The 23,486-nt window shown below is 42.9% G+C and overlaps 1 protein-coding gene across 1 annotated transcript; it reads left to right on the top strand.

Annotated features, from left to right (window-relative positions):
- The first annotated feature begins 1,810 nt into the window (after nt 1–1,810).
- On the top strand, nt 1,811–21,115 carry LOC134210485 (ATP-dependent DNA helicase Q4). Its single transcript, XM_062686532.1, has 9 exons — nt 1,811–2,109; nt 2,175–3,443; nt 3,508–4,997; nt 5,054–5,264; nt 18,512–18,579; nt 18,655–19,323; nt 19,387–19,877; nt 20,216–20,535; nt 20,607–21,115. The coding sequence occupies exons 1-9, from the start codon at nt 2,008–2,010 to the stop codon at nt 20,838–20,840; spliced, it is 4,854 nt and encodes a 1,617-aa protein (XP_062542516.1). The 5' UTR covers nt 1,811–2,007; the 3' UTR covers nt 20,841–21,115.
- Nucleotides 21,116–23,486: the final 2,371 nt, after the last annotated feature.

Raw genomic sequence — 23,486 nt, 5'->3', positions numbered from 1 at the left:
TTGCCAATAAAAATGAGTGGATTTTTATTAGTGTAGAAGTTCCTTTGGGAATTTCTCAAGAAATTCCTTCGGAGATTCTTGTCAGTACATTACTCTAGGAATTCTGCGGGAGATTCCTCCAGGAATTCCTCTGGAGATTCCATCATGAATTCCTCCGAATATTTCTGGAAGAATTTCTCCGAAGATTACACCAGGAATTCCTCGGAAGATTCTTCCAGGAATTCTTTCGAAGATCGCTCAAGAAATTCCTCTAAAGATTCTCAGTATTTTTTCGGGAAATTCCTCCGGAGATTGCTCCAGGAATTCCTCCGGAGATTGTTTCAAAAATTCCTCCGGAATCCGGTTCTTCAACTTTAGCACAAACAACGTGCATACCCCACATTCCGGGAGTACTGATGATGATAAGGACGCATTCTACGCGCGGCTCAGGTTGTCCAAGAGGATAGGTCGTATCGCGGCTGCCGGCGGTTCCAAACATTGTTGATGACGGACAGTTTCACCATCGTCTGATAGGGGTCAGATATTAGCGCCACGATTTGTCCTGACGTCGATAATGTCGGAGAAGTGCCGTCCATCATTTAGAACGTGGCGATTTGTGACTCTGTTGCGTAGGTGCTGCGATTGGCCATATTTTTGGGAGCGGCTAAATTAATTAGTCGTAGGCAGTATTCTCTCGTCAGCACTCACTCACTTCGTTCGTCAGCCGTCGGTTTAAACTCCTCTTCTTGGCCAACCTGAGCTGCGCGTAGTATGCGTCCTTATCGTAGCGCTAACATCGACTCTGACCATTATCTGATCATGGTGAAACTGCACTCAAAACGATCCTTTATCAACACTATACGGTGCGGCCAGCCACTGGAGTATAGTTAAAGCATCCTTTAATGACGCAGCGGAGAGCAACGCCGAGTATGTGGCTGAGATCGACGGAACGATTGATTCGATAAAGAGTGCAGACAGATTCCGGAGCATCTTGACGGACGAACGTGATGTGATTGATGGAAGCCAACCAGCCTCCACCTTGAGAGAAGTTAAGAATACCATTCATCAGCTCAAGACCATAAAGATGGTATTGGAGCTGAGCTCATCATGATGGGCACCTTCTTTCCCCGCAAGAAAAATCCATAAGGCCACATGGAGATCACCTTACCAAGAAACAGAAAACCAAATCAGCCACGTTCTAATTGACGGTAAAAAGCAATTAGTTGAAGAGAAAAATGCAGCATGGGCGACACTCAGGAAAATCGACACATACTTTATGGCAAAAATCCATGTATTTTGAAATATGCATATCATGTGTCGTCACATACCAAATTGCATACAAATTCACACATGGATACGATGACCCACATAGATAGTATGTATGAACGCTCATGTAATGCATGCGGGCGCATGAAATATATGTGTCAAAAATATGGAATGCATTTGGCAACCCCCATTGCAAAAATCCATGTGTAAACTCATGAATATAATGCGGAGTTTTTTGTGAGTGGAGATTGATGCAACACCGCATGAGGGCGAACGAGGCACGATAATAACGGGTGCGGAACAGACAAAACTCGATTTTCCGGAAGAAAAAGCGCCAGCAGGAAGATCGAGACCATGAAGAGACGGAGGAACTGTACCGCGCAAAACACGAAAGATCTATGAGAAATTATATTTAATTTAATTATAATTTATTTTGCAGCACCTCTAATTACTCCAATAGGCTTTTATTAAACGTTTGAAATCCTCTAACGTCTGATCCAGACGTTTTAGCATCGAACAGCAATCAGCTCGAGTGACTGCTCCCTCGGTTTTATTTGTTTTGAAATTTGCGCGCGCTTCCACCGTCGCAGTTTTCCCAAAATTTCACCGTTCGGTCCGCTCATGTCCGGTCGTCGTCGCAGTCCCGTTATCTGACCTCAAGAGGATGCAGTTTCGTCCCCTGCTAGGAAGTGATACAACATTTGGGTTATCGTGAGTAGAATTTGCTGAGTTCGGTTTCCTGATCAATTTTCGTTGGAAGCAATGGAAGACCCTGCGTTCCGAGCCAAGTATCAAAAGTACAAGTGCATCGTTAAAAAGTGGGAGAAGAAATTTCGCACGGAGAATGGCAGAATTCCGTCAAAGGTATTTCGTATCTTGCATAACATTCTATTTCAATACAATGCAAATTCTAATTATGGATATTTCAGTACGACATTCGGGACTCCAAAGTTGATGTGCGGAATGCGTACAAAATGTACTACAAGCTGAAAACTTCGCTCCTGGAGAACACCCTGCAGGATGCGCTAATCGATGATGACGATTTTGATAGCTCATTGATCTCGCAGATGGAAGGAAGTTTGTCCCAGGACTGTTCAATCGGTGGCTTCTCCAATTTGAGCGATCTTTCTTCGGCCAATGTCTCCATCGGTGCCCTCCTGACGGATCAGATCGATGGCAGAGTAACCGAATTTGAAGCGGTACAGGAGTCAGAACAGAATGCCAATGCATGGAATCTCCCACGACGAAAGATGACTGAGGTAGGTAAGAAACCTAAGGAAAAAGCAGATGTTAAACCGAAGGCGAAGGTTCCTTCTAAGTTGATGGAGTCGTCGGTGATGATCCCCAAACGTAATCCACGTAAATCGTTGTCCAGTGCAAAAATATCCCAAACGGAGACCGTTTCAAGTTCTTCGTCATTGACCAGTTGGAAAGATTCTTTGCCTGATTTGGAAACTCTGCTGTATGAGAAGTCTAAGCAATGCGTTGAAATTTCGCCATCCCAATTGGGTGCTTCCAAAAAAGATATTTCAACGGAGTCCAAGGAACTGGTGAACGAGCTTGACGAAAAGTGGCTAAATCGGCAGGGCATGGATGAAGGAGGTCTTACTCCTGTGCGCAGTGGAGATACTCAGACAAGAAAGTTTGGTCTGAAAAACATCAGCGGACTTTCCTTCTCGGACTCGACAACTCTGGTTGCGGTGGAATCTTCCAGCAGCTTCGGAATATCGTCGCTAAGCATGAATTCCTTTGCGAGTGAAGTAACCGGATCGGAACTGGAATCAAGTTCGACGCAGCAGATGATTGTGGCTAAAAATACGGCGTACGATCGAGCGGTTCAATCCGATTCCGATGGAGTGGTGGAAAACAGCGAGGACGAGGCGGTCAGTGCCAACAGCTCGTTCAATTCCGGGGCCATTCGGCATGTGGCCAAAAAGCGAAAAGTTTTCACCACCGTTAATCTGAAGGCGGATCCGAAAATTAAACAAGTGGCGGTGGTGGCCGAAGAAGTGGAAAAGCATGTTCAGACAGAGGTTTCTCAAGTGGTAGTGGGTGGGGGATTGGAAAATGAAGATCCAGAAATTGGGAAAGACAAAACTAATGAAGTTGAAGAACCGAAGGCAAAACGTGGGCGAAAGAAGTCTACTGTGAAGGTTCCGGTTAAGGTCACGGCCAAGAAGGTTGTTCCAGCGAAGAAGGTGATTTTTTTTGACTAGATTACTTTTTTCGATTAATGTCAATTACAAATTTTCATCATTCCAGATTCCTGTCCGTCGCAGTACTCGGGGACGCAAACCGGTTGAATACTCCCAGGTCGTCGGAAGTGATGAAGAAACAGGAGACTTCGATCCAGATGACGAAGACAAAGATCCGGAGTTTAAGGAAAGCGCGGAGGATCGTTCTATCCAGGAAGAGCATCAGATGGAACAGAGCTTTGAGAAGGAAGAACTTCCAAAATCGAAAACCGCGAAAAAGGCAACAGTTCGGAAGCCAAGGGCCAAGCAGCCCGCTCCGGTTGCAGAAAGAAAACGGCGCTCGGGTAGTGCTAAGAAAAGCCCGGTGGCACCAAGGATTGGCGGTAATACGGGTAAAGGAAGAAAACGAATCGCGAGGGTACCGAAAAGCATAGTTCATCCTCCAAATGACGAACAAAGCAAGGAGGACGATTTTGACGATTACGTTTTGGAGTATGGCATCGAAAGTTTGAATAATGCCCCAAGGGTGGACATTGGGGAGCTAATGAAAAGTACCCAAGCGGTGGAGAGTTTCATTAAAGGCGTTCCAGTCGCGTCCACCAAGAGTAAAAAAATAGATGACGATGAAATCATCACTACGAAGGAGGCCGCCCTGAGAAAGAAGGTAGCGGCTGGGAAGTTGAACGAAAATTTTGTCCGAGTTGACCTACGTAAGAAGGTTTTTGTTCGTGGTAAGAAGACCATTAACTACAGCAAATATAAGAAGAGCTTGTGGAAAAAGAAAAAGGCAGCAGCGCTCAGTGGTCCAAACATGGATATGGGCGGATGTGACGGAGGTATGCTTACTTGCTTCCAGTGTGGTCAAGTAGGTCATATGGCGAGGAATTGTAAAGTCAAAGGAGAACAACTACTACCGTTAGAGGCAGACGTCGCTGATGAATCGCCATTTCCAACATTGGAAGAAGCAGAAACCATGGCCAACGCACAATCCCTGGTGGTTCACGCCAATAAAATTGATAAGATTCCTGTTAAAAGTAATCCAATCTGGAAACTAGACGGTGCTGATTCGTCTCCTGTTGAGGAAACAGAAAACGATTATGAAGACCTTCCAGAGGAGCCGAGTGAGCCTGCTGAATCCAAATCCAATTACATCGGGCATACAATACCGCAGGAATTCTTGAAAAAGTCGGGTATTCTAGAGCTCACCGTTGGGAACAAAGACAAAGTTGGCTCACTCTATCAGTTGAACTCGGATGGGTCCTTACCGAAGACACCTAAGGCGGTGTTTGATGCGCTCAAAATGTTTGGTCACCAGCAGTTCCGGTCCGGGCAGGAGCGCGCTATCATGCGAGTCCTTTGTGGAATGTCCACTCTGGTTACCTTGAGTACCGGATCTGGAAAATCTCTTTGCTATCAACTGCCGGCTTATCTGTACCGAAAGCATAGGAAATGTGTCACTTTGGTCATTTCGCCTCTCGTTTCGTTGATGGAAGATCAAGTTCATGGTGTTCCGGATTTCCTGAATGCACAGTGTCTTCATACGAACCAAACGCCAAAGTAAGTAGAACGGTGATAAACATTTGTGATTTTGATTAATCAAATTTTCCTGGTAGGGTTCGCGCCAGAACAATGGAAGCAATCGCCAATGGTGAGCTTGACGTGCTACTTATTTCACCGGAAGCGGTCGTGTCCGGTGAAAAGTCGACCGGGTTCGGGTCGTTATTGCGTCAGCTTCCACCGATTGCCTTTGCCTGTATTGACGAAGCCCATTGTGTGTCCCAGTGGAGCCACAACTTCCGTCCGAGCTATTTGATGATTTGTCGGGTGAGTATTTACAAAACTGACATGCGGTGCGTTTGCTCATTCTTGGTACGATACATACCGATTCGGTCGAATTGTTTCTCAATTTGATTAGACTGACGAAGGAAAATATGCATTGGTTTTTGTTTAAAAGTGCATTCAAACGTGTGGTACCTTGAATGAAAGACATCCGTTCTGTTGTGACGCATACAATTTATTATTCCATCAACCGTCCATAGCCTACTACAACAATTAGTGGATTGTGACATCTCCTTTTTTATATAATTTTGAATTACAATTATTAATAGTTTAAATGTATTTATCCTTTTATTTTTTTAAAACCAAACACTATTTGTTTTTTTGTATAATATATTTTTACATTCCGGTAAAGTTTTCTTCAACATTTTCAAATCCTCTGAATTCTGGTTCTTCATCTGAAGGCACTGTATCTGAAGATTCTATTGTACATTGGTTGTCTGTAGGTCTTGAGGTTGTTGGTGGATTAATCTTTTTCAAATGTGCTATGTTTCTTTGGTACGTTACTCCTGTTTCTTGATTTTCTACCAGAGCCCGAGTACCTGCGCGACTCAATACTTTATATTTTGTTTTTCCGAATGTTGTTTTGAAGTTTGTTTCCAGATCGAAGATTTTCCATCAAAACAGTGTCTCCACTTTGAATGTCAGATTCTTGAGCATGCCGTCTGCAGTCTTCCTTATCTTTTCCTTTTTGCTTATTCAGTTTGTCCTGATCGCGATAATCCGATGATTGTGGAATGGTTTCAATGTCATCGATCGATGGTATGTTTGATCTAATCGTACGTCCATAGCACAATTCTGTTGGAGTTTTTCCGGTCGTTGAATGCGGTGTTGTATAATACATCAACAGATAATCGTTCAAATCTTTCTTCCAATCTCTTCGCAAAACATTGCTAATCTGCAACCTCTTCAGAAGGGATCTATTCTGTCTCTCCACTAATCCATTTTCTTGTGGCCAATACGGTGCTGCGTGGTTCAGGTAAATGCCATGTATTGCAATATTCTTCAAATTCTTTTCCAATGAACTGTTTGGCATTATCCAGAGTTATCGTCCTAGGATATCCTAAACGCGTGAATATCTTGTCCAATCTGTTTACAGTTTCTCGAGAACCAATTCTTGACATTATTTCAACCTCTTTGTATCTGCTAATCCACTATCACCAACAAGTATTCTCCGGAAGGTAGTGGTCCCATAAAGTCAATAGCTATGTCAATCCATGGTTTTGCTGGCAGTTTCGTCTACTCATCGGAAGCGGTTTACTTGGTAGTCCTATAAGCTGACATCCCTCACATTTTGAAATTCTTTAGCTGCTTTGTCCATAGTAGGCCACCAAGCTCGGTCTCTCAATCGCTTTTTCATAATTGATTCTCCTGGATGACCCTCATGCGCTAGTTGAAGCATTCTATTTCGTAGTTCTTGCGGTACTACTAATTTATTTCCTCGTACAACTGTATCTTCGATCATGCCTAGTTCATTTCGGAAAGGTTCAAATAATTTAACGAGAGGATTATTCCAATTTCCTGATACAAGACAATCCTTAACAGCTTTGAGTTCTGGATCCATTTTGGTAGCAGCTTCGATTTCTCCTACATCAATCGCTACTGATTCTTGAACAGCGAGAACTAAGAAATGATTGTCCGTTTCAAATTCAATTGGATTTTCGTCAACAACTAACCGTGATAGAGAATCTGCGATATTTCCTGATCCTTTCCTGTACTTAACAGTAAACTTGAATGATTGAAGTCTCAACACCCATCGTTCAATTCTGGCACAAGGTGTAGAAGTAGAGGAAAATATAATTTCTAGTGGTTTATGGTCTGTTTCTAGCTCAAATTCTCGACCTATTAGGTAAACTGAAAATTTCTCAACAGCCCATACCAACGCTAATGCTTCCTTTTCTGTTTGGCAGTATCTTTTCTATGTCACAGTTAAACTCTTACTTGCATAACATATAATACGAGGGTCCGTATCAGTTTTCCCTTCGAATTGGATGAGTACTGCTCCTAAAGCTACTGGTGAGGCGTCTGCGACTACACGTGTTCTTAATGAATTATCGAAAAATGACAACGTTTGTACATTTGATATCAGCAATTTCAATTTTTCAAAGCTTTGCTTGTGTTCTTGTGTCCAAATAAACTTGTCTTATTTGTGAAATAATTGTCGGAGTGGTTCTGTGATTGTGGCTTAATCTGGAATAAACCGTCCGACATATGTTACAAAACCCAAGAAACTTCTTACTTCTTCTACAGAATTCGGTTCCCGGAATTTTTGTAACGCTTCAATCTTACTAATAGTAGGTCGAATTCCTTCTGGGGACATTTGATGTCCTAGAAATTCAAGCTCTCTAACTTTGAAAACACATTTATCGTGATTTAATAAAATCTCTCGACTTTTTAGTACTCTAAGTACATGTTTTAACGTTTCGTCATGTTCCTTCTCTGATTCACCAAAAATAAATATGTCGTCGAGGTAATTAACAACATTTTCACATTCTGCAAGAATGTGCTCCATAATTTTCTGGAACATTTCTGGAGCACACGAAATGCCAAACATTAAACGTTTGTATCGAAACAGGCCTTTATGGCAAATGAATGTTGTTATTTTTCTAGATGATTCTTCTAATTCAATCTAAAACAATTAAATTAAATTTTGAGCAACATATATCCAATATTAAATTCATTAAAAAAAAATCGATGCTACATACAATAATTATTTATGGAAATTATTAGTTTACCTGATGTAATGCATCCTTAATATCTAAGCGACTGAAAAACCGGGATGACCTGATTTACCGTGGCAAAAAATCTTCAAAAGTCGGCATCATATGGTGTTCTCTCTGGATTGCCTGATTTGCACGACGCATATCCACGCATAAACGTAAGTCTCCGTTATCCTTTACGATAGTCACTAATGGGGATACCCATTCTGCTGGTCCTAAAACTGGTTCGATTATGTCCATGGCCAATAGTTGATTCAATTTTTCTTCGATTCTGTTGAGCAATGCGATAGGCGGTCGACGGACTCGTTGAGCAATAGGAGTAACATTGCAATTGACTGGAACTCTCACCTGGATATTTTTCATTTTTGGAAATGGACGTTTTTCTGTATCTGTAAGGGCGTTAACAGAACTGATTCCTTGAGCTGCAAGTCCAATCCTCAGCACTCCAAGATTCTTTGCTGTTTCCTTTCCTAGTAAAGATTGCTGTCCACCTTTAATTACATAAAACAAAGCTGTCGTCGTCGTGTCTTGTTTGGCGCTCATTGATTCTACCGCTATGGGCGCCTCAAATACGTGTATTATTTCAAGCGGTTTTGCATCGGAGCCATATCCTCTCAAAATCGTTTTTGGAATATGAGAAGAAACAGTACTCTTAACACCGTGATGTTTCATATACTGCCAAGTTGTGTCGTCGATGATATTCTTCGTACTGCCTGAATCAACTAAAACTTGAATCATCACTCCACCAACTTTTGCCCATAAGTATTCATCTCCATCACCTATGTTAAAGATAAAACTTTCTGGCTCGCTTTCTTCTTTATTCTGATCTGCTACAACCGCACGTACATGGCTGAATTTCATTCTTTTTTTTCTGGACGATTTGTAGAAGATTCTTCGTACCTTCTCTTTAAAGTTGTTCCCGATCGGCACATTTTCGCATAATGACCTGTAGCATTGCATTTGTAGCATTTCTCACATTTTCTCCAACGCGCTGGACATTGACGGCTGGTACCATAATGGTTTGATTGACCACAACGATAGCATGAGTTATTGAAACGTTTGATGTTAGAAACTAGAACCATATTTAAATTTCAAATTATTATATTGCTTTTTTTTTATATTGATATTAAATAAGTGTGTATCTACAGTAATATAGATCAAACCTGAAGAAACTGTAATGTCCTTTGTTTCCACGGGTTCTATTGCTTTTGCTTGGAGTTTGATCGATTCATAGGAATTGACTATGCGTGTCAGTTGTGCCAAAGTTAATTTCTCTTTCTGTAATAGCCTTTCATTCAGTTCAGTAGGAGCGTAGTAGATCACCTTATCCATAATTCGTAGATCTCGACTTTCAGCTTCAGTTTTTCCGAAATTGCAACGCTTTGCTTGATCGACACAACGCATCAGAAATTTCGATAACGTCTCATGATGGCCATCTTGTACAACAGCTGGTGATAGTTTGCAATATTCGTTTCGTTCAAAAGATTCATGTTGCTTGGGTGCAAAATGTTCGTCGAGTTTGATTATGGCGGTCTTGTAAGGGTCAATTCCTTTTTCTTTGTCTTCGGTAACATCTGCTCCGTCAATTGAATAAAATAAATCCTGAAGTTCGAGACCCCCTTTGGCGAGTAGTACATTCTTGCTCTTTGACGAATTTGTCTCCTCGCTAGCTGCCACAATGACCTCAAAATTTCGCTTCCAGCGCATCCATTCTTTACGGGTTTGCGTCTCAGGAAGGTGGTTGAATTTAAACGGGTTTATGTTCCAGCTTTCCATTTTGAATTTCTATTACTGAAAATTTATTGTAAAATTACTCATTGAAATGGTTACTATGGTAACAGCTTTGCTGTTATTTTTCAAACATTTAGTTTTTTTTTATATTTATACATATTGCTCACAAAGGCAAAGTGTCCAGCTTAATAGCAGTAAATCTCTTTTTTTTTCTACCCACGGTAGCGGCTTTATGCCTTTCCCTGTTGCTAGCAGCGGAGTGTCCTGCTTATAGCAGTTGTACAAAAAAATGTAAAACCATTATTTAATAACTTATCTCATACCAATCGTAAATCCTTCTTCGCTAGATCGGGGGAAATATTTGATAATGGGTGTTTGAAATTGTGGATTCGAGCCTTAATCCTCGTCGCCAGATGTGGTACCTTGAATGAAAGACATCCGTTCTGTTGTGACGCATACAATAATCTGATTTATTATTCCATCAACCGTCCATAGCCTACTTCAAAAATCCACTAACACAAAACGTGATGGATCTAGTACAAAAGATATTTTAGTTACCAGAAAAAGATTGTCGCTTCGGTTCCTTTTGTTCTGCTGTCCGAAACATGTGTAATACCTAACTGTCAAATCGTATGTATTTTTCCTTAATTGACATTCAGATCGCCTTTTTTTGCCAGCTCGCCAGCTGTTCCGGCCAGCGACGACAGCGACAATCTTTATCTGGTAACTAAAATATCTTTTTCTAGTACCCATTTAAATTTTCCTTCCATTCCTCGATCTCTCCCTATCTCTATGGCCCCTTCAATATAGAGACCTTTGCTGGATTTCCTATTCACATGGTACAAACATATGCTATTGTGAATAGTACCCACTATTTTACGCTCGATAATGGCGGCTTAGTGAAATCCCAACAGTCCCTTTTTGGTTCATTCAAAGTTAATTGCCTATATTCTGGGTATTGAGCCACCAGAGTGGTTTTTTTATTACTATGTGACCGAAATTCGATTTATGCATATGCACAACATGTGACAGTTTTAGTTCGAGAAATGTATTGGAGGATAACCACTCCCTTCGGTGGAGTTTGATCCCACGAAACCAGTACGCTAGACAGGTGCTTCTCCTACTAAGTCGTCCTCTGCAGCTTAGCGGGTAAGGATGGTATCGGAGCTGAGCTCATCAAGATGGGCCCGGAAAAGCTAGCCACTTGTCTGCACAAATTGATAGTCAGAATCTGGGAAACTGAACAGCTACCGGGGGAGTGGAAGGAAGGGGATATATGCCCCATCTACAAGAAAGGCGACAAGCTGGAGTGTGAGAACTTTCGAGCGATCACCATCCTTAATGCCGCCTACAAAGTGATATCCCAGATCATCTTCCGTCGTCTGTCACCATTAGTGAATGAGTTCGTGGGAAGTTTTCAAGCCGGCTTCGTAGACGGCCGCTCGACAACGGACCAGATCTTTACTGTACGGCAAAATCTTCAAAAATGCCGCGAATACCAGGTCCCAACGCACCGTCTGTTCGTTGATTTCAAGGCGGATTACGACAGTATAGACCGCGTAGAGTTATGGAAAATTATGGACGAGAACAGCCTCCTGGGGAAGCTTACCAGACTGATCAAAGCAACGGTGGATGGTGTGCAAAACTGTGTGAAGATTTCGGGCAAACACTCCAGTTCGTTAGAATCGCGCCGGGGACTAAGACAAGGTGATGGACCTCGTGCCTGTTGTTCAACATTGCGCTAGAAGGTGTCATGCGGAGAGCCGGGTGTAACAGCCGGGGTGCGATTTTCAAGAGATCCAGTCAATTTATTTGTTTCGCGGATGACATGGACATTGTCGGCCGAACATTTTCAAAGGTGGCAGAACTGTACATCCGCCTGAAACGTGAAGCAACAAAAGCTGAACTGGTGGTGAATCCGTCAAAGACAAAGTACATGCTTGTGGGTGGAACCGAGCGCGACAGGGCCCGCCTCGGAAGCAGTGTTACGATAGACGGGGATACCTTCGAGGTGGTCGAGGAATTCGTGTACCTTGGATCCTTGCTAACGGCTGATAACAATGTTAGTCGTGAAATACGAAGGCGCATCATCTGTGGAAGTCGGGCCTACTACGGGCTCCAGAAGAAACTGCGGTTAAAAAAGATTTGCTACTGCACCAAATGTGTCATGTACAAGACGCTAATAAGACCGGTTGTCCTTTACGGACATGAAACATGGACAATGCTCGAGGAGGACTTGCAAGCACTCGGAGCATTTGAGAGACGGTGCTTAGGACCATCTTTGGCGGTGTGCAAGAAGACGGTGTGTGGCGTCGAAGAATGAACCACGAGCTCGCCCAACTCTACGGCGAACCCAGTATCCAGAAGGTAGCTAAAGCCGGAAGGGTATGATGGGCAGGACATGTTGCAAGAATGCCGGACAGCAACCCTGCAAAGATGGTGTTCGCTATCGATCCGGCAGGTACGAGACGGCAGGTACGATGCCGAACCCGCTAAGGTATACGTGGTGATCTCTCGAGCGTTGATCTTGTGAAGGTTTTGTTCCGTTTTCCTGAATGCGGGTGAGAGACTTTGTAGGCGTGCTTCAACCGTCCCACTGCAGTGAACATTCAAGTGATCTTCGACGGATTAAATATTGGAATCTGCAAGATCCAATAAGCAACGAATAAGAGTAAATTGGTTCATATTAATATTGTCCGCATCTAAGTAGTGGAATTGGCACGCAAAAAACTCTCAACTGGCCGCGGCCAGCTTGGAGGTGGTCGTTTGTGGAAGAGGAAAATATGGATTTAATCATCCGATACACCGCGAGCCCTACAAGGGTTTTACCGCGCCCTTGGGTCGCGTTGCTTAGGATCCGAAGATCAGGAGGTTTTCACGAGAAGCCTCTACGACCTATAGAAGACTGATCGATCTACGAATGTTCTGCTTTCCGTCTGTGGTTGGCGAGGTTTCGATTAATGTTCTAGGGCCAACCAAATCTTCTTGCGTGTTTTGTAGCTTACGCTTTTTGTTGACAACCATGGAGTGTTGCGTACATAGCTGGATAATAGTTCTACTAATCGGCTTTGAGATCTTTGGCATGGTACTTTCCTTGCTTTCCTGTCACTACATCCTCTAGTGAGTACATATTATGGCCCAGCACTCCGCCAGACTACTTCTCCGATTTGGAAGGACACTGATCTAGTTCTCATGTTGTAGCGTTGCTTGCTCTTCTCGTGACTGTGCAACGAATGCATGTATGCGTTTCAGAGTTGATAGACGCACTTCTTGGGCTACTTTGGGATCGTGGTGAGTGTTTAACTTTTGTTGTTTGTACAGATCCGTGTGAAGTATCAAGTCCCGCCCAAAGTTCGCAAAGTGTGGACTTAGTCCTGTCGATTCATGCTTCGCACTGTTGACGGCAGCTACGATTGCGGGCAAGTTTTCGTCCCATGCTTTGTGGTCTTCCTTCAATAATGCTCGAATACATGTTATTAGCACCCTGTTTACCCGTTCTGCATTATTTACCATCGGGTAATAGTACGCCGTCATCATATGCTCGATTTGGTGTCGAGTTAACAGCGATCGAAAAGCTGCGGATTGGAATTGTTTGCCATTATCCGTGAGCACTATTCTTGGACGGGAGAAGCGCAGGAAGACCTCATTTTCCAGAAAGTTTACCATCTTCACTGCATCCGCGCTTCGCATGGGGTGCGCTATTACATATTTTGTGACCCAGTCGACGGCTACTAACATCACGGTATTCCCAGCGGCCGAGCCCGTTTATGGCCCGACGAAGTCCAACGAGCCGAGCTCCCAGGGCAATCTTGCTGGTTTGGCCTTGCCCATCGTCAGCATCATCCTTGTGGTCGACGCTTTACTTGCCTTGCACGTTGAGCAGGATCTAATGTATCTTCCAACTTCCTCTCGCATCTTTGGCCAATAAAAATAGGTTTGTATCTTGTGCCATGTTTTTTCGAAACCCAAATGAACCCCTATGGCTGAGTCGTGAAACCTTTTGATTATTTCCGCACGTTCTTCTACCGGCAGCACTTTCTTCCACTTATGCGTGATGTTTTTCAGCACATCCGTACAGCGAAAGTTCTTGTAGATTTCTCCGTTGACATTTCGAAAGTCTGGAAACTGTTCCTGGCGCTTGTTGATGTTTTCCTTCAATCTGCTGTACCAAGCATCCACAATGTTTTGCGGGTCGAACGATATCGAGGCGACAATTCTTGATAGCGCATCCGGCACGATGTTGGCGGAACCTTTTCTATATTTTATCTCGAAGTCGAAAGCGTTCAATCGGAGTATCCATCTACACATCAGAGCTGTCGGGTTCTTTATGGATCGCAGGTACGAGAGTGCTGAGTGATCACAGTAGACTGTGAATCTGACTCCTTCAACATACCCTCGGAATTTCTCGATTGCACGAATGACCGCCAGGCATTCTCGCTCTGTTACGGAATAGTTTCGTTCCGAAGCTGACAGTTTCTGGGAGAAATATCCAATAGGGTGTTCCTCCCCATTGAAATCCTGCGTGAGAACGGCTCCTATCGCCACATCACTTGCATCACATGCAATTGAGAATGGTTGTGTGTAGTTTGGCATCGCCAGAACAGGAGCTGACACCAGCGACGACTTCAGTTTCACGAATGCGTCCTCAGCCTGCGAAGTCCCCCGGAATTTGTTCTTCGTCTTCGTTAGTTCTTTCAACGGAACTGCAATTCTCGAAAAGTCTTGGATGAACCTTCTATACCAATTACATAGGCCCAGAAATCTTTGTACTTCCCTTCTAGTTTGTGGTCTCGGAAAGTCTACGATGCACGAAATCTTGTCTTGGTCGACATTCCAGCCGTTTTCGTTTAGCACGTATCCCAGGTACTTCATCTCCTTGCGACAAAACTTCGACTTCTGCTGCGAGATGGTTAGGTTGGCTTTACGTAGTCGTGTTGCAACCTCCTCCAATAGCCTCAGATGCTCTTCAAATGTTCGGGAAAAAATAATAATGTCATCTAGGTAGTGGAAGACGTGCGGTTCGAGATCTGCGAACAGGTGTGTCATCAGACGAGACAAGGCTTGACTTGCAGTGCAGAGTCCAAATGGCACAACCTTGAATTGGAAATGGCCCCGTCCCGGAACGGTGAACGCTGTCAGTGGTCTTGATGCTTCGTGCAGTGGCATCTGCCAAAAGGCATCCTTGAGGTCAATGGAAGAGATGAAATAGCACCCACTAAGGTTGCTGATGATTGACGCCATTTGTGGGATCGGGTGTCCCTCATCGACCATAATTGAGTTGAGGTACCTAGCGTCCAGGCAGATCCTGTATTGTCCGATTTTCTTTTTCACAGCCACGATCGGATTGTTCCATGGTGAGAACATTGCTTCTTCTATGACGTCTAGCGCTTTCATTCGATCCACCTGACGTATTTTGACATGTGATAAATACTTTGCTTTTCCGGTTTCGCTCCTCCAACGTCTATGCGGTGTGTATACATGTTAGTTCGACCTATCTTGCCTTCTTGACTAATTGGAAACGATGCTACCACTAGATCTAACTGCTTCTGTTGTTCGGCCGTAAGCTGCCGCGTTGGCTCCTCATCTTGAGGTTCTTTTTCCGTCATCATTTCAATAGCTTCACAAACTGCCCGTACCCCAAACTTTTGCCAGAAATGCATGCTAAGGATTACACAACTCGGCATCGTTGGTTCTAACAGCACTGGTAAAGTTCCATTCCGGCCGTTGTATGCAATGGGCAAGATGACGAATTCTGTGATGTTGTGTTTCGTTCCATCTGCAGTTTGTACTCCTCCTTGAACAGCATACTTGTGCAGGTGTAATTCCTCAACTATTTTCAAGTGCTGGCCCCCTAGTAACGAAGTAACGAACAGTTAGCGCCACTGTCTAGTAGTCCTGTCAGCTGTTTTCCAAGAATTGATATTACTGCGTGCGGTCTGTTGTCATTCTCGGTGTTGATAATGATAGAGTGTATTTGACTTAGCTCTGGAAAGTCCGAGGAGTCGTAAAAAGCGGGCGGAGAATTTAGTTCCTCGGTTATTGCTGAGTCCCCGCCTTGCCGTTCCCCTGATTTGGAGTACAATTCGGGCAATTACGTAAAGAGTATCCTTTCTGTCCACATCTGTAACAGAAGAACACCACTTGCGGCTTGTCACAGTCCATGAATCTATGACCCTCCTCGTCACAGTTCCAGCATAGTAATGAACGACGTTGTTCTTCTTCCATCAAGCGTTCGGTTGCTTGCATCTGCTCTCGCTGTTGTTGGCATTTCTGTAGGTTTGGCTGATTTGTTGGGACTCCGGATGTCGCTGATTCGAAGCGGGGTGGATGTGACGTCGGACGACAAAATTGTTCTTTGCGGTCGAACCGAACTTTCAGTCGAACCGAACAAGTCCGCATGGACTTGTTGAATTAGGTTTTCCAATTGCTTGCTGTAATTGTCTTTCTCCCGCTGTTTGTCTTCTGTACGCTCTCGGTGGGACTCATGTTCGATGTTTTCTTGGTAGCTTTCCAACGCATGAACTCTTTCAAAACGCACAGGAATGAATTGCTGAATGTGTTTTTGAGCCGTATTGGGTGTTGCGTAGCTCGGTTCCAGCAGTAAGCTCTGAGGCATAGGAACTCTCCGTTGACAGCTTCCATACCAACCTAAAGCATCGTCTTGCAGTAATTGTTTTATTGTCCGTAGTAGGGCATCCTCCGACACGTTTTCTGATTGGGCGAAGCACTCCACCCGATCTAAGAACGTATTGAGCGTTGTTGTATCTTTCTCTCCCCTGAACTTGAAGGGTCAGTTAGGTTCTGCAGCATGACGTCACGAATGAATTCGGTCCTCGTAAAATGAACTTTTTTGACAGTTCAGTAGTACTTTCCACTGACTCCGACGAGAACTCCGACGAGGGTCGAGTTCGTGATTGGTTGGCTGCCCCCGAGTTCAGTACGAAGTAGGGGAACTGTTCCGTTTTCCATCTCACTGAACATATATTCATCGCATCGCAAAACAAAGAAATACAGCACCAATCTCGTCGCTTCTTTTTGCTAACACGCGTGCTCACTGGTGAAAAAAATCACAAAAATAAGAAACAAACTGAATTCCTTTTCATTACTCTGTTTTTGATGGGATGGAAATAGGAGCTATGGGATGAAGTGCCGAACCGTTCCCCTACTACTAATCTGTCATAAGATTGAGGTTACGTACAGACGCTGCAGAACCTAGTTGTGTATGTCTTTCGGGTGCCTCGCACCTTCTGCTCGTGTTTGTTCTTGTTGTAACAGCAGATTCGGTAGTTCGTCTCTCAAACGGTTGTATTCTGCAGATTGATCGTGGTTGTGTTCCGTGTTGTTGCTACGATATGGTGGTGGGGTAATGCCTCGGTAGTCATATTCATTTCGTCGTAATTGCGGCCCTTGCGAAGCCGAGATAACTTGTGCCGGTCTAATTCCATGGTTGATTGTAGTTCCTCTGCCTCTACCCCTTGGTTTCGATGTTGATGATGATGCAATCGGTAGTCCAACAATTTACGGTAATACTGCTCCATCTCTGTCCTTGTTCCTGCTTGTCGGAGACTGTGCTGCCTCCACTTCTCCTAGTAATTCTATTAGACTTTATCGCGCTGAATTCGTAGTCCTCTGTCCGCCACTTCTGTTGAACATTGGGCTGCTGCGGGTTCCTGATTCGGTTGGATTTGTCACTTGTTGATGCACTGGTTCATTGCAAGACAAAATTTTCAAAACGACTTATCTGCTTTTGTAAACAAAGATTCAAACGACGATTTGACGAATTTGATAGCTCTCCCACGTAAACTAACACCATCAACAGGTAGCGGAAACCTTCACCTTCCTGTTGGTGGTGTTGGTTTGCGTGGGAGAGCTATCAGATTCGTCAATTCGTCGTTTGAATCTTTGTTTACAAAAGCAGATAAGTCGTTTTGAAAATTTTGTCTTGATTGTATGATGTCGGTTTCCTTACGGCGCCCGAGTTTACATTCACTACTGCTGCTGTTGGCATTTCACTAGCGTTCACTTCACTCGCGGAGACGCGTGTCGGATCTAATACGTTGAGAATATTCTCCAAAGTAGACGATGCTAACGCGTTTGACTTTGACCATGCCTCTTGAAGATGGATAGGAAGTGCTTGAATTCGTGACAGTCGATTTAAATAGTGTTTTTCGGATTGGAGATTATCTCGACTTCCCTGGGCATAAAAGTATCATCGTGTTAGCCTCATGATATACGAATGCAAAAATGGTAACCTGGCTTAGAAACCTCGCAGTTAAGGTGATTATACAATCAAGCCATGTGGTGAATTTTAAATTCACCACACGAGTTTCTACTCCTATTATCAAATATTCAAATCTAGCGTAATAATTGTCGTACAATGCTGAAATTAAAGTCGGTTGTTTAGCATGAGTATGGAAACGATCTACGAATGTTTCATCCCCATGGGCGTTGTGGTTCTCTCAATTTGTGCTCTTGAAAAATCACTAGAAAAAGCACGTGGTTTCCAAGATGGGCGATTTATGGCTTTGTTGTATAACCACCTTAACAACTGCGGAAGTGCTTAATGAACACTAAGCTGCGAGGCGGCTCTGTCCCAGTGTGGAGATGTAATGCCAATAATAAAAATTAGAAATAGCTATCACTTAAATAAGTTTTTCGGAAGCATAGAACTGATAAACCCGCGTGTTATTGGTAGGTATCTATTTAATTCTTCTTTAGGCTTCACGTGATAACATTCAAGCAAAAGTCGATATCAAACAAAGACCTTTATTTTTTATTACGCAGGTTCTCAAAGAGAAACTAGGAGTACAAACAATCCTAGGTTTGACTGCTACGGCCACCGTCCAAACAAGGTACAAACCCCAGCTCAATCCTCCAAAATCTCATAGTTCACATAGTTAATCTCTGTTTCCATCGTACCGCACTAGAACCAGCATTGTCGAGCATCTATCCGTACCGGATGGCATCAATGGCATCATCAGTGACATCCCCCTGCCCGATAATCTCATCCTCACGGTTTCGAAGGACCCCAACCGGGACTCGGCGCTGCTGCACCTGTTGCAGTCCGAGCGTTTCATCGATCTTCATTCGATCATTGTGTACTGCACCAGGCGCGACGAGTGCGAGCGAATTTCAGCGTTTCTGCGGACCTGTTTTCAGGATGCCCAACGGGCGGCGGAAGCGGAAGCTGCCGCTTCTAAGTCTCGCAAGAGGAGGAAAATTAACTACACGGCAGAGCCGTACCACGCGGGAATGTCATCGTCCCGCAGGAAAACTATTCAGAATGCGTTCATGAGCGGGGAACTGCGGATTGTGGTGGCGACCATCGCCTTTGGAATGGGTATCAACAAGGCGGACATTCGTGCCATTATCCATTACAATATGCCAAAGAATTTTGAGAGTTACGTGCAGGAGGTGGGCCGTGCTGGTCGCGATGGCGACATTTCTCATTGTCACGTATTTTTGGACAACCGTGGCAAGGACAGGAGTGAATTGCGAAGGCACATTTACGCCAATTCCATAGATCGGCATGTTATTAGGAAATTGTTGCAAAAGATTTTCGTACCGTGCGCCTGTGTGAAAAACTTTAAAAATGAGTAAGTTTCTGAAGATTACAGAATAAAACAATAATCCACACAACACCAACCTCTTCGTTTCAGGAAATTTTCCGAAGAACATAGAAAACAATTAGAAGCATTGAAGGACATCAGCTGGACTGATGATTTTGAAGAAACTACGCAAGCCAGTTCATCCGGTGAAAGTCGGTTACCGGTTGAGAAGAAGAAGAGAATCTGCCCAGGGCACGAAGCATGTTTCTCTACGCAAGCGACCGTTCAGCAGCTGGACATCCCGGAGGAGAACATAGAGACCTTGCTGTGCTATCTGGAGTTGCACGAAGAGCGCTATATTCAGGTGCTCAGTAAGGCCTACGTAATGTGCAAAGTTATGTCGTACGCGGGTCCCAAAGCATTGCGGAATGCGGCCAAGGATTGTGCTCCTTTGGCGATGGCAATTGCGCTGGAGTTGAAGAAGGGTGGAACATCAAGTAGTTCCACTTTTATCGAGTTTCCGGTGATTGATGTGGCGTCCGCCATTGGTTGGGACAGTGGGGTTGTGAAATTTCAGTTGAAGAACCTCGAGTGGACCATTGGTAAGTTATGTTTATAAGGTGGGAACGACCGGGCTGGAAAACAAGTTGTATTTGCATGAATATTGAATGAATTGTACCTATGTCATAAGCGACTTGATTGTAAACTCCATCACATTTTTACAGACGTCATTTAAGATGGTATAAAATTTTTGGATTTTACTACATGACGTGGTTTTACAATGTGATTGTTGTGTACAATCGAGGAACAACCTTCATCTGATACGATCATTTTGTATGCTTTGAGATTTATTATCATTCAGTTCAATATTACCAAACCCGCATTAACAGACGGAGTTTAATGTTTATGACAATACCATTATTCTACATAACACTTCTAGAGAACAACTCTCGGAAGCGAACTCCAATAAGCGTAAGCTTTTCCGATCTTGGCTTCCGGATCAGAGCGCCTGGAGATCTCACCGACGACGAGTTGGACCAAACCTTAGATACGCTGTACGAACGAGTCACCAGTCAGGAGAGGGCTCAACTCATACAGCTCCAGTCCGTAACGAATGCTCTATCATCGATAGCGTTCCAAACATATCTACCCGTCAGTAACACCAATTGTCCTCAAGGTCCTTCACATAAGTTGAAAACGGTTATCAGGGATTACTTCCAAACTGACATTAGTAACGAGAAAATCGAACTGGTGCCTGAGGTAAGTTTGCAAATTCTTCCATCGTACATCAGTTTCATTTTAATTTATCTACCTATATTTTCATCTTACAGTTGGACGACACTCCGGACAGCCAACTGCTGAGCGACATACACACGTTGATTAGTCGCTATCCGGAGAACAACTTTAGCGGTCGTGCGGTGGCGCGTATTTTTCACGGGGTCCAGAGTCCCAACTATCCGGCCGTCATCTGGTTCAGGTGCCAGTTTTGGCGGGCCCATACTACGGTCGATTTTAATCGGATTGTTCGTTTGGCCAATGCGGAAATTGTGCGGATGCGAACGTGAGCATCCAAAATTGTGTGATTGTTGTTGTGAATTTATTGTGATTTATTACTTATTGACTACCTACATATTATTAGAACGCATTGTTTTTATTTCAGTTGAAAAATCAAAAAAGAGACTGTTCTGAAGATGAATAATTAATCTATTAAACATGTTAAGATTTGACTCTGCATGTTTTTTTTTCTATGCATATCAATTAGGTTTTTCAGATGGTTTGTGTTGAATCTCAAATACTCAACATTAATTATAACAATATAAAGAAAAAAATCAAAAGACTATTTACTTTTATCCTAAATGACCTAGGTATATCACTCTTCTTTTTTTATAATAGCATTGCATTCCCTACTGGGACTTTACCGCCTCGCAGCCTTTCTGAATTAGCACTTCCACTGTTGTTTCTAAGCCATGTTAACATTCTTGCATGAGTACATGATGAGGCTGCTCAGAATAGTAAAGTTGCTGGGAATGACGAGATCCCGGTAGAGATTCTCAAACTTGAAAGTGAGCAGCTGCATGCTACCTCATTAAAAAAATGGGAGGAGGAAGAACTGGCTTCCGGTTCCGGTTGGATGACTTAATATTAGGAAATCTAGAAGACAGAGCACAGTTTAGAATGTGCCAATTGCATAGGGACCACCTCTTTGAACTTGGCGTACAACATTCTGTCGCGTATTATGTATAACAAGCTGAGACCGCCGGAGGAATCATCCGCTGGCGAATACCAGGCATCTTTAGCCTGCGGATGATGCTTGATAAATACTGGAAGTGTTTATGGATTTCAAACCAGCATACTATTCAGTGAAAAGTAATGAACTGTGGCAAATAATGCCTGAACATGGTTTTCCGGCGAACGCTTGGCTCGACATCAAATATTCGGATTGCAGACAAAGTCAACCTCGTTTGTGCGGATTGAAGCAGTGGTATGTAGGGGAAAGTGGGGCATATGGGGCAAGACAGCCAACGTTGATTATGACTTAAGTGAGCATTATTTTCACATTATTATTACGAGGGATGGTTAACAATAATGTAAAAGGGCTGTACAACAGAAAACGCACTTTGACAATATTGATTTTAGGATAGTTTAGTTGAAATTCGAATTTTCTTATAATTTTGTAGTTACATAATTTAGGGTTTGAAGCCAAAATTACTAATTTTTCAACACATAATGATATTTACCAAGGCTTTTATATAACTATAGCCTATCTTCATTATTAATTTGAGCAGATTTACAGTAATTATGATCGATAGGATATAAATCTTTGGATATACGTCGAGGTCAAGGTCATCTCCACGATTAAGAGTGCCTAACCCTTAAAAGCATTTCAAAAATCATCAAAGTAGTTTTTGCCTAAATCAGAGATGATTTAAACAACGGATACGGTTTTAATTGTAAAAATTAGCTTTAGGCAAATTCAGATATTGACATAGAGCCAGAGATCAACAAATAAACAAGGAATTGGGTAGGACGGGGCAAGATGAGCACCCTAAGGATGATACCTAATACCTCCTTAGCAAGCATGCTTTTCTATATTACAATACGACAGTTCTTTTTTGTTGCATCTTATCTAACATCTAGACTAGAACACGAATTAAAAAAACAGTAGCGGAAAGTGGGGTAAGATCGCCATATAGGGCAAGACAGCCAACGTTAATTATGCCTTAAATAAGCATTATATTCACATTATTATTACGAGGGATGGTTCACAATAATGTAAAAGTGTTATACAACTAAAAAACGCACTTTGACAACCTCACTTTTTCTAGTATTATTGATTGGAAGATGGTTTAGTTGAAATTCGAATTTTCTCATAATTTTTTAGTAACATAATTTAAGAATTGAAGTCTAAATTACGCATTTTTCAGCACAAATTGATATTTACTGTGGTGACCTCCTTACAGATCACTAAAGTAAATTTGTATTAGGATGGATTTGGATGGAACCGTTAATGATACAAGAACACGTCTTACACTTCCAATATTATATTTCATTCTGCTTTCTGGTCTACACAGCAAGTCATAGCCTACTACCCCGATTCTATGCAAGGCATAGCACATCTCTCTTTTTATATTATTGTTATTTATTAACTTATTACAAAATCTCTGTATCTAAGTGGTACTCTTTTTTGTCTGACTTGCAATCCTTCATCAGGTGTAAGACCTGGTAGTAGTCCTTCATTTTCTTCAGAGGGGAATCCAGCTGGTAATTTGAATCTTATAGTTCTTCCATAACATAGTTCCGTTGGCGTTTTACCAGTCGTAGAGTGTGGTGTCGTGTAATACATAACTAAATAATCTTTCAGATCCAATCTCTCCCAAGACCGTGACTTATCTGCAGTCGTTTAAGTAATGACCTGTTTTGCCTTTCCACTAGGCCATTTTCTTGAGGCCAATACGGAGCAGAATGATTAAGAATGATGCCATGTATTTTATAAAAGTTTTCAAATTCTCTTCCGATGAATTGTTTTGCGTTGTCGAGTGTAATTGTCCTTGGATAACCTAAACGAGTGAAGATCCTACTAAGCCGGTCAACTGTGTCAGAGGCCGTTATACGGGTCATAATTTCAACTTCTTTCTATCTACTAAGATAATCTATTATAACTAGTAGATACTCACCGGATGGGAGTGGACCCATAACATCAATGGCGAGAT

This window comes from Armigeres subalbatus, chromosome 2 (assembly GCF_024139115.2).
Source record: "Armigeres subalbatus isolate Guangzhou_Male chromosome 2, GZ_Asu_2, whole genome shotgun sequence".
Classification (NCBI taxonomy): domain Eukaryota; kingdom Metazoa; phylum Arthropoda; class Insecta; order Diptera; family Culicidae; genus Armigeres; species Armigeres subalbatus.
Note: the sequence above shows the minus strand (reverse complement) of the source record. Positions and strands in the feature narration are given on the sequence as shown.